Source organism: Pelophylax lessonae (assembly GCF_965119305.1).
Source record: "Pelophylax lessonae genome assembly, chromosome: 12".
In the NCBI taxonomy this organism is placed as follows: domain Eukaryota; kingdom Metazoa; phylum Chordata; class Amphibia; order Anura; family Ranidae; genus Pelophylax; species Pelophylax lessonae.
In genome coordinates, this window is record NC_138779.1 from 143601140 (window position 1) to 143618199 (window position 17060).

The following is a 17060-nucleotide window of genomic DNA, read 5'->3' on the forward strand; positions in this document are numbered from 1 at the left end:
CTCAGGTGATACACATGAAACAAATCCTCCTACATGGTTCAAAGTACAGAATGTACACAGGATCTATCAGCTCTAAAAAGCAGAGTGTGGAGAGATGAAGTTACACTCTGCAGAGCTCATTGAGAGGATTTGGCAGCCCTGATTGGAGGGAAGATACACTCCTCCCTCCTCACAGTACACAGAGAACATGCAGAGCTAAGAATATCAGTCACTGGATTATGTGCTGAAGCTCTCTTCCACTGTCATCTTTATCTTATGTCAGGAAAAAATTTCAGAAGTGACTCATGCTGATAGCAGAGGAATAGGACATCAGAGAGAAATCACACTCCGTGATTTGAACATAGGCAAGTACACAGCATAGCAGGATATGCTTTGTTCAGATTTCACGTCTGAGGTTTACAACCACTTTAATCTCTTAGCATGAATGTTCTCATAGGGCTTCTACCCAATGCATATTTTTTTTTTTTTTAGTGTTGAATGTAATTAGCAAAAACCCCCCCAAAAAACATGCTTTGCTGTGAGCCCTTGCGCATTTTATACAGCACTGGAGACTATGGACATTGATGAGTTATACAGTAGATATGGCATGCTTGCCAACAGTTTAAAAATTCTGAGGATTCAGAAAGGGATATCTTTATTGGAAAAAATAGTTGTTAATATAGATCTGGACAGGACACAGGTAGACCAGGAACACTTTCTTTTTAGTCCAAAATTCTGCTTTGGAAATGAAGGCATGAAAATGGCTCCTGTGATAAAACACACACTCACACACACTAGCAGGTTAGAACAAAAACTACCTGCACAGCTCTATCACGGATAGGGGGACCTCAACCATAAAACAGTTTGTTCTGCTCTCTTTCTTGGCATGTACACAGCGGAAAACATAGAATCAGCTTGGCAGCCATCTCAAAATTACCCCTACATTTCATATTTTTAAGACAGAATATAGGTGCAGCTCTACTCAGCAATATACAGTGGGAGTGACAATAATGCAACGCACTTACCCTGCTAACACCTTCTATAGCAGCAATGACATTTCTCATTGTTTTACACTTTAACAACTTTTGACTGAACCCTCCAGACAACACAATAATATTACAGATTATATAACACACACTGTTCTTAGTAGAGTAAAAAGGATTGAATGCCTTTGCTTTACAGTCAGTGGAACTGCACCTTTAGTACCAATAATATCAAAACACATGGTATGAGGGTGCAATGGTCCCACTTGTACTGTAATTGGTTTTTAGTGGATAATGCATCACAGCCTTGTACAAAGACACAGCACTGAGAGAGAGAAAGATTTAAAGGACAAAATAACTAAATAGAAAGGGATGAGAAAAAAAAAAAAAAAAAAACGTGTAATCATGAGTAACATTGTGGGGAGGTGGCTGAAAGGGACTAGGAAGAATAAAGGGAGGTAGAAAGGTTGGAGAAGACGCAGGAAAGAAAATGAAAGGTCTGGAAATGAGTTGAAATTATGGATTTAAATGGAATTAATCTGAGCAGAATAAAGTTTTTTCCATTTTCTCCCCTCCTCTTCAGCTTGTTCACTTGTGAATAGAAAGGCACATCCGCTTGTATTTCCGCCAACTGTCTGATTGTTGGTGGGGTGGGGGAGATTGGTAGGAGCTTCCACACCCCTGAAACCTATTTGGCTCCAAAAGTCTCTCTTTTCCAAACCTCTACATTGTTTACCATGTGATAAAAGATTCACTTCCCAGAGAAGAGCAGGATATCTCCTCTGCATCACAAGCCCGACAACCAGAAGGGGGACACACAAAAGAAATCCACCAGGATACATATATGAAGATGTGACCATAGCAGAGTGAAACAGACAGACAAGCAGGCATGACGCAAGATGGACAGGAATTAAAGAATGTCCCCAGACTTTAGTGACATGAGAAGTACTACTAGAACAGCAGCTAAAATGAGCAAGAAGCTACAGAGTCGACAGTCCCTGTTGAATGTGACATGAGGACACATATAATAAATGCATAAGCAGGTGGTAATGGACTGATACAATGACTTATACACCAATAGGAAACATTATGAGTGAGAAGCTAAGCAAGTAGGACAAGAGGAAATTTTACAAAACATTAGAAAGAAGATGAAAAAAAAAATGACCAAATGCAGTAAAGTTAACATGAGAATCAGATGACATGTTGAAGCAGCCCCAACAGGAAGTGAAACGAAATGTACAAATAAAAGCGACCTCAGAAGTGGCACAAGACAGAAAATTAAGAGGGCCAAAGAGGAAATGACACAAAAACAGTTGGGAAAACAAGGACTTCTCGGGAAGTGAAATAAAAAACAAGCAAGGCACCAAATTGTCTGCAGATGATAACTATGCCTCTTCAGTGTAGGAGGAGTCTGGGTGACACTTTGACAAACACTGGCTTACTAAGCTCGAGATACAGTACCCTCCAACACTGAGGAGTCTAGAATCCATGTTTTACTAGCAACCCCCCACCCCTCAACAAAATAAAAACAAACATTTCAAGCTCCTGTTATTCCCATCAAAGGAAAGTGGCAAACAAAAGCAGAAAGTGTTGTGGGGCAATTACTTTATACCAGATGGGTACCCCGCTCCTCCATCCACTCCAAAATCAAATAATTAAAAAAAAATAAAAATAAAAAAAAAAAGATGCAAGACGCTGGAAGGTCCTTCTCCCTTAGGGCGGTGAGTATGAGCAGAGCCCACACCCATTAACAAGGCCAGACTAGATAAAATATTCCTTCTTCTCTTCACAGTTGTTCTGACCACCCTCCGCATTGATAATTGCAGTGTCTGCATCTGCTGCGTCGTCTGCACCTTTGGCTTCATGGGTGAAATATGTTCCTGAAGAAGAGGAAACAAAGCATTACCTAGTATAGTAACAGCTCCATGTTTTACCATGTACAGTATATTACTTTGTGAAATAGTAATGCTGTGGAACTAAAGCACATTTAAGGTGGAATCTACCAATAATGCAAAAGAGTAAAGTCACCTTCACACTGCTTTCATGATCTACAACACATTTACAAATGTTATATCAAAGGCACAACAATGCATATTCATGGCCAAAAAATGCATCTGCCTCCAAGGGCATTATGTGTTGTATTGGAGAAAAAAAAAAAAAAAAAGAGGCGGATAGGGTTTTTGGCCAGTTGATGAATCAAGGCACATATGTGAGGGAGGGCCAGAAAAGCTGAAATGCATAATAACTTTTACATCTCTAAAATAAAAATGACAAATTGAAATGCGGGTGGAGTGCTAGACACTAGTAAAAAGAATAATTTGCAAGCATGTAGTGAGGACAGCTCTTTCTAAACAGTTAAACCCAGCAAAGGTAATTTTAGTAGTATTGCAAAAAAGATGGTTGAAGTGAGAGCACCAATTATTTTTATTAAGACTAGTTGACCAACACATTTTGGGGCTCAGGATTCCCCATTCATCAGGATTTGTAGTGTCAGAATAAAACAAACACTCTGGGTTGCTGTCTGACTGGCTCACTTAAAGTAGTAAGGCCAAAGCTTTTTTGGCCTTACTTCCCCTATGGTTCACAGGAGTGCAGTTCATTCTGCACTTCTGTGACCTGTTCTCATCCAACAGTGGACTAAAGCCCTCTGTCGATCCAGGATTGGGGACGATCTCGACCATATGGTCAGGATCCGGCCAGATGCTCAGTGATCAGCCAAGAGCCTGAGCAAGCCCCTCCCACCCCGCCACAGCCCAGGGCTCCAGTGAGCACTGGAGGGGAGAGCAGAGAGCTGCTGACATAGTCTCAGCTCTCTACTCAGAACGGAGTGGGAGGACTGAGCAATCAGTGGCGTTAGATCATTCCATTTTTACGGCAGAGCTGGTGGGGGACAGATGCAGCTTTAGATGAATGCTGCATCCACCTAGGGGAGTTTAAATGTATATATTTTTTTTAAATCCCAAATTTGACTTTTAACGAACCTTCCTACACAATATTAGATTTTAAAATGTTTCACCGCATTCTAGTGTGCTACAAAGTCTTTTATTCTGCCACTTTCCTGATGAAGAGGAACTGGCAAGCCCCCAAAATGCATTGGTTACTCTGTGATTCTCACAGAAACTTCCTGAGGCCACATAGCACGCAAAACGCACTGAGGCTTAGCCGTGAAGCCAGATTCAGTCCCTCACTCGTCCAACTTTATTGTAATTTTTAGGTAATAAAACATACTACACCATGATCTATTTCCTGGCATTCTTTACCCCCCACTATGTTGGTATGAGAGTACCATGGTGACTCCAAGGCTGAGAGAATAGAAGGGGAGGAGTTAAAAAAAAAAACGTGAATTGACAGTGCTTAGAACACCGGTCTAAAACTTGCTTCTGGCAAAACTACATTTCCCCTGGGGTGTGGAAGGAGCACTTATTTATTGGGTAATAAAAGCCAATTAATTACACACGGTTTTATCGTGGTGAATTAAAGGGACTCTGGTGTGGATTACGGAATTTTTGTCTTTCCATCTGTTTTATATAGGTTTGGACTTGTATGGACTTGAGAGAGAGAGTGATTTTTTTGATCTCCTTAGATTACGAATAGAATAGAATTGGTTATTGATGTTTCTTATTGCATATGGTTTTAGTGTTCAAACCAAGCACCTACTTACGTTATCCTATACAATATATTATTCAATACAGTATGGTGCAGCACTAACCATAGAAAATATACATATATATGACAAATAATAACAAGGAAAGACCTTGTGCAGTTTATATAAGTCCACCAGAAATAGCAGATGACCGCAATTCCCAGGAAGGAGAGATTCCACATGGATAGGAAGATGTGTCAAAGAGTTTCAGAGGAAAATGCATCCAAAGTGATACAATTGGCTCCTTACCAGATCCCGCTCACCACCAAATTATAAGTGGTTAAGCGCATCTCTTTAATAACCGGAAGGTCTGGGGTAAAAAGCCATATCCAGGACAAGAGCCCTCAGGGAATCATAAAAGCCAAGCAGTTGTGGGGCAGTGACTTGTCAAATCACATCCTCCTCGGTATATATAGCCAGATTGAAAAGGAAAAAGCTCCCATAGTGCATTAACATTTTTAAGACCTTTTACTATACAAAGTAATAAAATTGGGCACTCACATTCCAGCGATCAAAAATCAGCATATACATAAGCAGCATCCAGCGCTGCTGCGGCATTCCTGCAAGTCAGCCTCACTCGATCGGGATCCCCCGTCTTGTAGGCGGGGACAGGGCGGGTAAACTGGCCTACAAGCCGGGGGATCCCGGAAGAGTGAGGCTGATTTTCAGGAATGCCCCAGCAGCGCTGGCTGCTGCCTATGTATATGCTGAATTTTGATTGCTAGAATGTGAGTGCCCAATTTTATGGGTGCATTTTCCTCTGAGACTCTTTGATACATCTTCCTATCCGTGTGGAACTTCTCCTTCCTGGGAATTGCGGTCATCTGCTATTTCTGGTGGACTTGTACAAACTGCACAAGGACTTTTCTTGTTATTATTTGTTATATATATATATGTATATTTTCTATGATTAGCGCTGCACCATACTGTATTGATTATTGACATTGGAATATGTACTATTATTTCAGGTGCTAGCAGCTCCTCCTATAGGCGCCATATTTATTTTGTTTCAACTATAAAATATATTCACCTAATGAAAAAAAAAAAAAACACACATCAAACATCACAAGTGGAAAAAAAGGAATAAAACTTCCCATCCATATCTTTAAAGTTCCATTAAAAATCCATAGACCTTGAGGGTTTACTGAAATAGGATTAGTACAGAGAACATCCCAACTATTAACCCTCTTCTAATTTGATGATTTCCACTACATTAACCAATTTCTAATCACCCCCTTTTTACAGATTGAGGTCTAAAATGGTTTCTTATAGAATTAATAGAGCGTATGGCCTTCCAGCTGTCATTTTCCCATGAGAAATAACTGGTCTAGGCAGTATGGGAACTTGTCCTAAAATTCATCAGACATGTCCTAAATGGATAATTGTAAATAAAGTAAAGGCCTTGTGTGTGCTAATGGGAAGTGTGGGATATAATTGTTGCATGCTGGCTGGGGAGAAAATGATGTTCCTACTGATAGCACAGTGCAGGTGTGGTTGTCTTGAGGGTTCCAAGTGGGCACAAAATATATTAGCGGTAATGACCAGGGATAGAAGTGCTGGGGTAAAACATTTTTGGTTGCAGGGCTTCTTGTTCTGGCCAGGTGGTACAGTTGATCATCTGTGAAGAGGCTGTGGGTTGTGGATGCTAACTAGGCACAAGGGGTGCTTGATAGGCAGCTAAGGCATGGGTTTCATACTGCAAGTGGTAATCACTGAGAATTGATGTAGGAGTAGTGGAAGTCATGGGTCTCAACAGATGTGTGTATGTTGCCGGTGGTTAAGGTTGCAGAGAGAGGTACAAGTGATGAGGACTTCTTCTGGTAACAGGTGATTGGAAAGACATGGACTTTGGCTTGGCTTTGAATAGCAGGTGGAATTGAGAGCCTTTTCACATGTCCTAACACAAACAGTTCCTATATGCTAAGATTTGTGGTTCCATTGAAGATATAAATACTTTCTGTATACAGTATTAGGTGTATGAAATACTATGGAGATTTAATCACAAACACCAAATGACAGGTATTATGGCATGAAAAAAGGGAAAACAAAGACCAAAAACCACTAGCCATTAGAGAGTAACAGCAATTGACTCAATTGGGGAGTCCTATCACATACAACTAATTTACCCTGATGTGCATAATTCTTTATATATTGTAAAACCTTTGTATTCATTATGTGGTAATAAATTATTACTATTGTTTTTTAGTGTCGATATCAGGCTGGAATTATAGGCAAAGAAACTATTTGGTGGTTAATTAACTGAAAACATAATTCTGATGTCTTCCAAATTACAGAGCATGTGCCTAGTAAGCTAATATGTTGATTTACTGTTAGTAAATTGTTTTTATTTTTAATATACATATTGCAGTATACTAAATATTTCAAATTCAATGAGCAATTGCGTTTTTTCTGTGTTTGTTGCTGAATAAGCACTTTATTTACTAACTCTCTTTGTGCCATTGATAACTGACAGCAAAAGGATGACCTGTTCAGGTTTTAAAAGCTAAAAGATGAGTATTCTTTTTTGATAAAGGCATGGCATTTTATTAAATTCATGTAATCTACAAATTCATAATGCATAGAATATATACATATATCTAAACATATATCATTTTATTTTATGTTGACTGGACAAATCTGCACAAAAATATTAGGGCAAATTAAAAGAAAAAAAAAAAACTCGCAGTTTGCACGGATTGATAATCTCATCTCTCAGTACAATTCAAGATATCAACAAACTGTTTAAACGCCACTCTGCCCCTCCCACCCTAAACTATAAGAGTCCATTCACACTAGCGCGACTTGTCAGGCGACTTGTCAGCCTGACAAGTCGTGCTCCCTCGCGGTCCATTGACTGCTACAGGACCCGTTCTAATAGGAGCGAAACAAGTCGCTCCGACTTAGAAAAAGGGTCCTGTACTATTTCGGGGCGACCTCGGAGCGACTTGCATAGACTTCCATTATGTGAAGTCCCTGCAAGTCGCTCCGAAATCGTGGTGCACGGTAATGCACAAGTCGCCCCCGAAGTAGTAAGGAATCGTGTCACCTCTATGTGAACCGGCTCTAATTGTCCTATCTATGTTACATGCCCAGAGCTTGACCTAAACAGAAACAAGATTCTTCATGCAGAAGAGATTACCCCAGAAAGAGGCTGATAAATTGTGGCCTAGCAGAGTCCTCATTTGAGTTCCAACATCTGGAACCACAGTGATATCAAACAAGAACAAGTTACTATCTATGACAGTCCAGTCAATCTAGAAGGAACCAATTCTGCATGTGGCAGATCCCTAAAAAAGTACAAAAGGATCCACATTTTCAATATCCCCCTTATGTCTAATAGTGTTGTATACATGTGTACAGTCTAACTAAACTTTGGTCCATACCAGATTGGTTACCAAATCAAATACCTCTTTTCTGATTCTTCTTGCACTGAACTGCATTGCAATTGTACAGTCTGCTCTCATGTTGTAAAGCACTGTGCAAACTGTTGGCACTATATAAATCCCAATTAAATTAAAGTGTTCATACACACTTTTAGGAAATTGGCATTCATAGGACACAAATAAAACTTTTCATTTGTTTTTCAAAAAGATATGTTGTTGCCCCCTGTATATGGGTCTGTTAAAGTCTATGTCCAGACAAACCTTTTTATATTAAATAGAAAAGGGAAAGGATTTGAAAACCTGTCAGGTTTTACCTGCTATCTTTTAGAGGGATTTCCTCTCATTTATTGTCATGGTGACAACGGTTTCACTACACAGGAAGTGAGGGAAAATTTACAACAGGAACACAAAAGCTGACAGAGGTTCCAACCTTCACCTACTTTACCAAGAAAAAAAAACAAAACATCTTTATAGTTGTGTCCCTGTTGCATATTTCCCCTTACTTTGTACAACAGTTGTCATGGTGACCATTAACTTAGGAAAACTCTCTAAGACAGAGAACAGTAAAAAAAAAAAAAAAATCAGCATGGGTTTGAATGCCTCCCGATTTGATGAAAAGCTAAACAAAACTTTTTGCTGCACCTCTATGTAAGTGAGCAAAACTCACAAAATGTTCCGATTTACCTAGTATACTATACACAAATTATACACATGGATATCACAACCATGTTTATCACCTTATCAGCAGCTAAATCATAGCCATCAAAGAGCCTATCTTGCACCATCAAACAGACTAAAAGAACTTGTAAATAATTCAATGTCTTTGATTTGCCAAGGACTTTAAAGAAAAGGGTATTTATAGATCCACCAAAGTAGGATGCCAGATCGAAAATAAATCTTTTTCCAAGGGGAAAAAAAACAATATATTTATTTTGGTTACCATTTCACTTATATCTCCCTAAATATTTAAAGTGATTCTTAAGAAAAAAAATAAAAAATAAGGATAATAAAAAAAGTTATACAGGTTATATTTGTTGACAATAGTCAATATTGTATTGACTGTTGTCAACAAATAAAAGTGCTAACCTGATGCGAACATTGATGTGCAAATGCGCTGTTTTTCTTGCCATAGAAATGACAATAAATAGCCACTATTAGATTCTAATTCATGAAACTGATCATTTTAAAATGATTGTAAAGGAATTTTGTTGAAGTGATTGTAAAGGTTCATTTTTTTAATAACAAACATGTAATACCTACCTGCTCTGTGCAATGGTTTTGCTAAGAGCAACCCCGATCCTCTTTTTCTTAACATAAGCTTGAAGTTATTTTAATTACTGCAATAAAGTATGGCTTTTATTGATAAATCTATGCAGGTAAAACCAAATTTTCTGCATGTATAGTAAATAATTCTATTATAATGCCTCATGCCTTTAAATATCAAATAAGGTGGCTGTGTGTGTTACATCTGTCTGCTATCCAATCTGGGGCAGATACAGACAAAACACTTTTTTGGGTGGCTCCCAATGATCTTAGTGCTTTTGTTGACCAGAAAATACAGAATGCTTAAAGATGCATTCGGTTTCCATTTGAAATCAGTTTGAGATCACTACCAGGTGCATCTCACCTGCAATCAACCTTCTTCGAGGGGTATTTGACCTCCTTTTAAGTTGCATTAAACTGCTTTTAGCTGCTTTTCCAATCAAGGAGTGTCAAATGCCAAGACACTGCTGAGAGCTGCGGCTCCATCTGCTGGCCACCAAAAAGAACCACATTGCTCCGGAAATGTGTTGGATTCAGAAATTTTTCATAGTGAAGAAGGAAGACATCTCTTGCTAGGGTCACTATCATTTCCGTTCCCTGCTACTGAAATAACAACCAGCAAAACTAAGAAGGAAAAAATAACCTAGAGATTTCTTACCTTTATGTCGTGCAAAGTAACGACCTAGTATGATGAGAAGGCAAAGCATTGCAAAGACAACAACAGCAACCACGCCCCCAATTACTGCATGGTCTACACCAAGGGGGCTCTCTTCACCTGCCCGTGTATCTGTAAAAGAAAAACAAGAGTTAAACTGCTGGAGCACTGAGGCATTGTAAAAGGGTGGACCATTACAGCAACATTAAAGAGCTACAAAGATATTTTACTTCTGGTACCCATTCATAAAACTGCTGATTGTTCCACTGGAAAGTAAGACTCTCCAGTGGATTTATTTTTTTATACAACATAAAAATCCACTAGAAGAGTGCATTAAGCTTGTTTCTACTAAATATGCAAATATCAAAGGGAATACCCCCAAATTTTCAGGAAAATTGTATCAAGATCTTCAGCATCGTTTTTTTATTTTAAGACAGCACAGTGGATACGATTTTATTACAATGTGTTTCAGGATGCTGGTAAATACTTCCCATCGCCATTTTTAATGTTGCTGCAAATCTATATATCTTGGGTTTATGCAAAGTTAGTGACATATATGTTGTGAATAGACAAATCAGGTTGTTCTTTTGCATTAGTATACTACATTAGAATCAAACTAGAAAGCAAAAACGTAGTCTACTATAAAAAAAAAAAACTGCCCGTGAAAATTATGGTTAGCAAGAAACAGAGACATGGACAATAATTTGAGAATCAGATGATAAAAAAATTAAAGTAAAAATCCAGATTTGTAAAGTATATTTACAGCTACAGTGAAGTAAACACTTCAAGATTATAAATAATTTTAGCTTAATTGCTCAAACTGCATGTAAAATGATAATATTGTATTCATGATGGATACAGAGGAAACCATTTAAAAAGCAAAAGCCTGCATTGCCCTTTGCACTTATTCAGGTGTTTGTCTTGTCTGTACTGGTAAATAATTTAGATTCATTTCTATAAGGAACACAAACAATGTCATCAAGATTTTTGTAAGTAGCAAGCAGATAAGTAAACCTAAAACCTAGGCAATTCAACCTGAGCAGATGTAGAAAACATCAGCACACATAGGTTACTGTCAGTAAAAACATCATGTTAGGATCCTCAGATATAGGCAGCTGAAGTTGCAAACCCGTCAACGTTGAGTTTGGGCCTCCCTCTCCTGGTCACTGGAGTCTCCACAAAGAGACCCTCTAAAGATGTGCCAAACTCTACTTTTACAGGAAAGGTTGACATCTTCCAAAAGAATCAACAGCCTGTGTCATTGGTTTAGTGAACTTTCAAAAAAGTAACGTCCACCTATTTAGATTTGTCTGTTTTACCAAGAATGTCAAGGATACACATATTTTATAGAGGTAGGTTTACTTTTACCATAACATTACTAAAAATGCAGGCTTACAAGCTTTCACAAAGTCAGAGCCTAGGCAGTCCCTTCTCCACTGAGTAATGCCGGCCTAGGCAAAGGTTGTACAGGCACTGCATTGTGAATGTAAGTTGAGCCTGTTACACATTTTTCTACTCTGTCTGAATAAATTCCTCATAATATTTCAGAAAAGCTCCACCTTTTATTATTAAAGCCACCCTAAAGCTCTAGATCCCTGACTTGTCTCTCTGAGACAGCAACTTAGTCAAAGAAGTAGATGGTGACCCTGGATGATGCTTAAACAAAGATGGCTCCATCCTTCTGGAATGCAAATCAGATTATGGTATCATCAGGGAAAGTACTGTGGTCTCTGGGAGAGGTAAAAAAATACCTGAAAATGTTACACATTACCTGCATGCTGCACTTAACATGGAATATATGTCTGGAATCATAGGGAGTCCAACAGTGTCTCTGTGCTAGAACGCTTAGCTGTGGTTAGTGATGTCCACAAAAAGTCACAGCTGCAGGGTGATCCTGGCCTCAGGATAATCGCTGCTATCCTACAGTGAAATGAGGTGGTGAAGATAGAGGAGCAAAGCTGCTGAGAAACTCAGGGGTATGTGGGGGACTTCTGTTGTAGATATTTAGGGAGCTCTGGCTCTACTACTGCTGTGTAGGCTGACTTATGTACACCCATGACGATATGTCTATCTCCTGTAATGTCTTTAGCGATGCGCCTATATTTATGTATACATGAAAAGCAGCTGCTTGTGGGCTCTTTTTAATGCTTAAAGGTGAAGTTCAACTTTAACCACTTTAAGACCAGGCCTTTATCTGAGATTTGTTCTCAGAGCAAGGTCCATATAGATATTTTACATACTGTCACCAATAGTACAGTACAGTGTCATTATTTAACAGGTATGGCAGTGATTAAGGACACTCACTGGTGACAGTAGGTAGTAAAAAAACAAAAAAAAATGTATTTTTTAACACACTGTGACCAGAGCCATGCCGTGTTACCATAGTAACTCTGTACTCCGGGAAAGTGCGCAGGATTTTTTTTTCTTTTTACACATTATGATTGCTTATACCAGTGAATTTTATTGGTATAAGCAACCATTTTTACTGAATGAAAATGGTGTATTGTTGTTATTGTATTGGCCACAGCTAATAACATCGTACAGATGGGCTGCGATTGGCCCTGTCTGTACCATGTGATCACTGTGACCAATCACAGCTAGCAACACAATTGTACACAATAAAGGTCTTACAAGGAAGCCATTCATTGTTTACAATTGTCATGCGATCTGCTGTGATTGGTTACAGCGATTACATGGTACTGGCAGCAAGCCGGTACACTGATCAATTATCCAATGGATCCAATGGAAACAGCCGGTGACCAATCGCGCTGCAGCACAGCTTGTTCCTGAAGGACATCATATGACGTCATAAGCCGTCAACTGAAAAAAGGATGGGTGGCAAGTGGTTAAAAAAAAAAAAGCCAAGCTTAGGCCTGCAGCTACAGCCATGAGCTTCTTATAACTTGCTGACAGGACATTTTTCAGCAAGTCAGGCTAGCAAGTGGTTAAAAAAGCTTGTATGAAAAAGGAACATTGCTCAGAAATGAAAAACTTGTGAGCAGGAAGGAATTCTTTTGGAAACCTCTTCTGCAATAAATGCTTCTTACCTTCTTCTGCACAAAATGCTTTAGAATATACACTAAGCTGAGCAAGCTTAACTCAATGTACATTCTTAGCACACCTCTGTGACAAAATGAATGAACTTCTGGGCACATGCGTGGGACGAAGGTCATCCCAGCTTGGCAAATCAAGTAGTCCAAAAACCCCAAACCCTGAAGAATCAGGGGAGAAGAGGTTGACATTGGCGAGGGAGCTTTTGTATGTCACATTTCTGGAGGAGAGGCGAGTATTTGAGGCTTTATAAAGTTCTGCTTTGAGGTAAAGATTAACTGCAATAAAGTAATTTGTAATCAGATAAAATGAAAATAATAAACTTTTTTTTCTAATTTTTTTTTTTTTACGGACTACTAAACCACAAAGTGCAGCACTTGCTGGCAATGGTGGTGGAGAGGCATATCATTTATACCAAAGCTCTAGGGTCTTCTACTCCAAAAAAAGATCCATTGATGCTGACAAAGGCTGGTGAGATGCTGAGTAAATGTAAAGTTAATTCCCCGCACTGCTGTCTCTTCCCTGACAATGTCTATCTGCAGGTCTGGTCCCTAATAGAGCACTGACTATGCTGACAAGCTCTCCTGTCACTTGTCCCTGATTGAGGCATATTAATGTTAAAATTAATTAAACTTTTGTCTCAGTTGACTTTGCCAAAATGTTGCCATGTGGTCTCATGAATTTAAGTCCCACTCCTGTACACATATTATAAAAAGTGTGCTGTGTATAAAATAATTGTTCAGCTGCTGTGTTGTCATTACGGTCTCATGAGTGGCTAACCACTTTGCAGTCTATATGTGTAGACAGAAGCATTGTGTTATACTGCTCTCCTGCTGGACAGTTAAAGTAAATCTAAAACCAAAGGATTAAACATAATGTACATAAAACTGCCCTAATTAAATCTATTGCCCTTGGTTTTTAAGATACAGTAAATGTTTCTTCCAATAGAAATAACCTAGTATTACTGGTAATACTAGGGCTTCCTCCTTCCTGGTGGCAACTATCTGCAGGCTGATAAAGCCTTCCCATTGTGTATGCTTCCCATCAGCTAAGAAGTGTATTACTATAGGCCACGTGATCAATGTTCTCATCACCGCAGCGGCTTGGGGGCCGAGCTAAGCCACAGCACAACACATGTCGTGTGACATCGCTTTGGTTTTTACACGCCTGCCCTTTCAGGTCATTGAGAACAGTGTGCTGTCGGTCAGGCATGTGCTCCGTCCCCTAGATAAATCTGATGCTGGACTGACGGTGCAATCTGCTCCGAAAAATGTAAAGCACAGTCACAGGACATGCGACTGTCTAGAAGCACCTCCCCTACCAGTCCATTCTGACGTGAAAATAGGGACATTGATCATGTGACCTAAAGAGAAAAAAAAATACAGAAAACATGATTTTTAAAGCCCTTTGTATATAAAGCTGAGGCTGTTAATGTGGCCTACGTATACAAGTGGAAGCAGATATCTGGTTTTGAAGCACAACTCCACTTTTGTTGAGAAAAAAACATTTCCTAGGGGTTCAAGGATGTACAGTGCAAGGATTATAACAAACTTTGTTGCAGATTCCGACCTTTTGTTATTCTAAAGAAATCCCTGTTTGTTCCTCTGTGCTGAGTGGGTCTAACGGGAGGGGTTTCATAATTATCAATCAGCTGTGCAGCTGCAGAGGACTAATGAGGAAATCTGCTGGGCCTGCATCCCTTTAGACGTGTTCCTATTGTCACATTTTTGGAAAAAAGCGGCCGTGCGGGCAATAAATAGTGAAGAATTACAAGTAGGTACAGCCTTTGCGGTTGGCGGCTTGTAGTTCTCAATGAACTACCAGGGCGCTGATGAGCACCCTAGATAGTTCATTGATGCTTGTGGTCAGCATGTAACTGCCTGCCCATAAGAGGTACAAGCAGACAGCTTTCACTGACAGTCTGCACAAGCCCTGCATTGCATCCCCAATCTGCTAATCGTGGGTGCAATGCTTTGCAGGCTCCTAGTAACAAAAAAAAACTAAATGCACATTTTGTTTTTACCTGAAAAAAGAGGAATGTGCATTTATTCATTTTTTTTTTTTTCACAAAGGTGAACTTATCCTTTAAATATAGCTGGCACGCTATAACGCTATCTAAAGAAACAAAAATTTGTTCTGCACTCTACGCTCCAAAGGTTACCTACCCCTGTACCAATGCATAGAACACTTCCATGATAGCAGCTAGTTAAATAGTTGAAAGACAGCTTTTGAATAGGCACAGAGTTTGCCGTGCCTAGAAATTTGGATAGGCGGAAAGAAAAAACACTGGAAGCCCACAGAGCTGATTGTGTCAGCAGCATGAAGTGAATGGATTGTTAGAAAGCACAATAGTCTTTCTGTAACACTAAATATGCTATAGCAGTAAAGATCTACATGATCTGCTTCAAGGTCTGTGTACAAGTCCTCAACATCTTAAGTAGGCTATGTACGGTTGATATTTATGAAATGTATTTAATGACTCAAAGCAGGTATTTAAAGAATAACTCTGATCAGAACACACACTCTGGTTTTAAAACTGAGAACTGCCTGCCTTCATAATGTACAGGTCGTTGTAGGTAATCTGAATAAAAATGAACTTGCCCGGATAGCCTGTTTAGGTATGGTGATGTTGTGGTGAATCTGACACAACTGCAAAAATAAATTGATAAAGAAGCAATGCCATTATATATCTATATATATCTATCTATAGCACAAAAATTTGCATGTTTGAGAATGGGATAGAATTTGAAATTCCCATTGGTAAAAACTTCTGTAAAAGAAGACTAAGCTGACTAATCTTAAACCTGCTCCCGCCCCCATTCTAATTACTATTCGAAGTAGCCTGTAGAGCAGGCATGTCCAGCATGCGGCCCGGGGGCCGCATGCGGCCCAGAACCGCAGGCAATGCGGCCCACTGCCCCCTGACAATTGTTTTTTTTTTGTGCTGCGGAGGAAGGAAGTCGGGTCGGGGGCACGGCCACAGCGGCTTCCAACTAACTGTAGGCAGAGGCTGCCTCAGGAGGGATCATCCTCTAGTTGTGTTAAATTAGTGCTGGGGGGGGGGCAGCGGCGTTTTATTACTTATATACCTTAACTATAGTATATATTTTATATGCGGCCTGAGAAAATTTCTCTACACTCAATGTGGCCCAGAGAAGCCAAAAGGTTGGACACCCATGATGTAGAGGAAAGATGTGTATACTTCTCTATTCCCTGGACACACTGGTCTAGTCACATGATTGGCTCTCCACTTCTGATTCAGGGGAAAGGAGGGACAACTGACAATGAATGGAATGTAACCGATCTCTCCTCTCCCCTAAAGCTGGCTACTCAGATCATCACCTGGATGGGCACCCAGGGAATAGGTAAGTATACAAATCTTTCCTCAACATGTTATGGCTTTGGGGGGCACTCTCCTCTAGGAAGGCACATCAATACTTGCCATTGCCAGAAAGTTTGCTGTGTCTCCCAGCACAGTCTCAAGAGCATGAAGGAGATTCCAGGAGATAGGCAGTTACTCTAGGAAAGCTAGATAGGGCCATAGAAGATTCTTAACACATCAGCAGGACTGGTATCTGATCCTTTGTGCAAGGGGGAACAGGATGAGCACTGCCAGAGCCCTACAAAATGACCTCCAGCAGGCCACTGGTGTGAATGCCTCAAACAATCAGAAACAGACTTCTTGAGGGCCCGACATCCTCTAGTGGGCCCTGTGCTCACTGCCTGGCACTGTGGAGCTCGACTGGCATTTGCTATTGAACACCAAAATTAGCAGGTCTGCCATTGGTGCCCTGTGCTTTTCACAAATGAGAGCAGGTTCACCCTGAACACATGTGGCAGACGTGAAAGGGTCTGGAGAAGCCATAGAGAAGGTTATGCTGCTTGTAACATTGTACAGCATGACCCGTTTGGTGGTGGGTCAGTGACAGTGGGGAGAAAAATCCATTGAGGGACGCACAGACTTCTACAGGCTAGACAATGGCACCCTGACTGCCATTAAAAATCATGATGAATTCCTTGGACCCATTGTTTAACCCTACGCTGGAACAGTGGGTCCTGGGTTCCTCCTGGTGCATGACAATGCCTGGCCTCATGTGGTGGGA

General features: G+C 40.0%; 1 protein-coding gene across 5 annotated transcripts in view; it reads right to left on the minus strand.

Annotated features, from left to right (window-relative positions):
• Positions 1–842: 842 nt before the first annotated feature.
• Positions 843–17060, minus strand: part of CADM1 (cell adhesion molecule 1) — a 529619-nt gene continuing 513401 nt past the window's right edge. For all 5 annotated transcript variants that reach the window (XM_082273840.1, XM_082273838.1, XM_082273837.1 and 2 more), the window contains 2 exons: positions 9910–10038; positions 843–2842 (listed from right to left, as the gene is read on the minus strand). In XM_082273840.1, coding sequence (XP_082129966.1) covers positions 2724–2842; positions 9910–10038 — 248 coding nt within the window. In that variant the 3' untranslated portion in view covers positions 843–2723. The remainder of the gene's footprint in view (positions 2843–9909; positions 10039–17060) is intronic.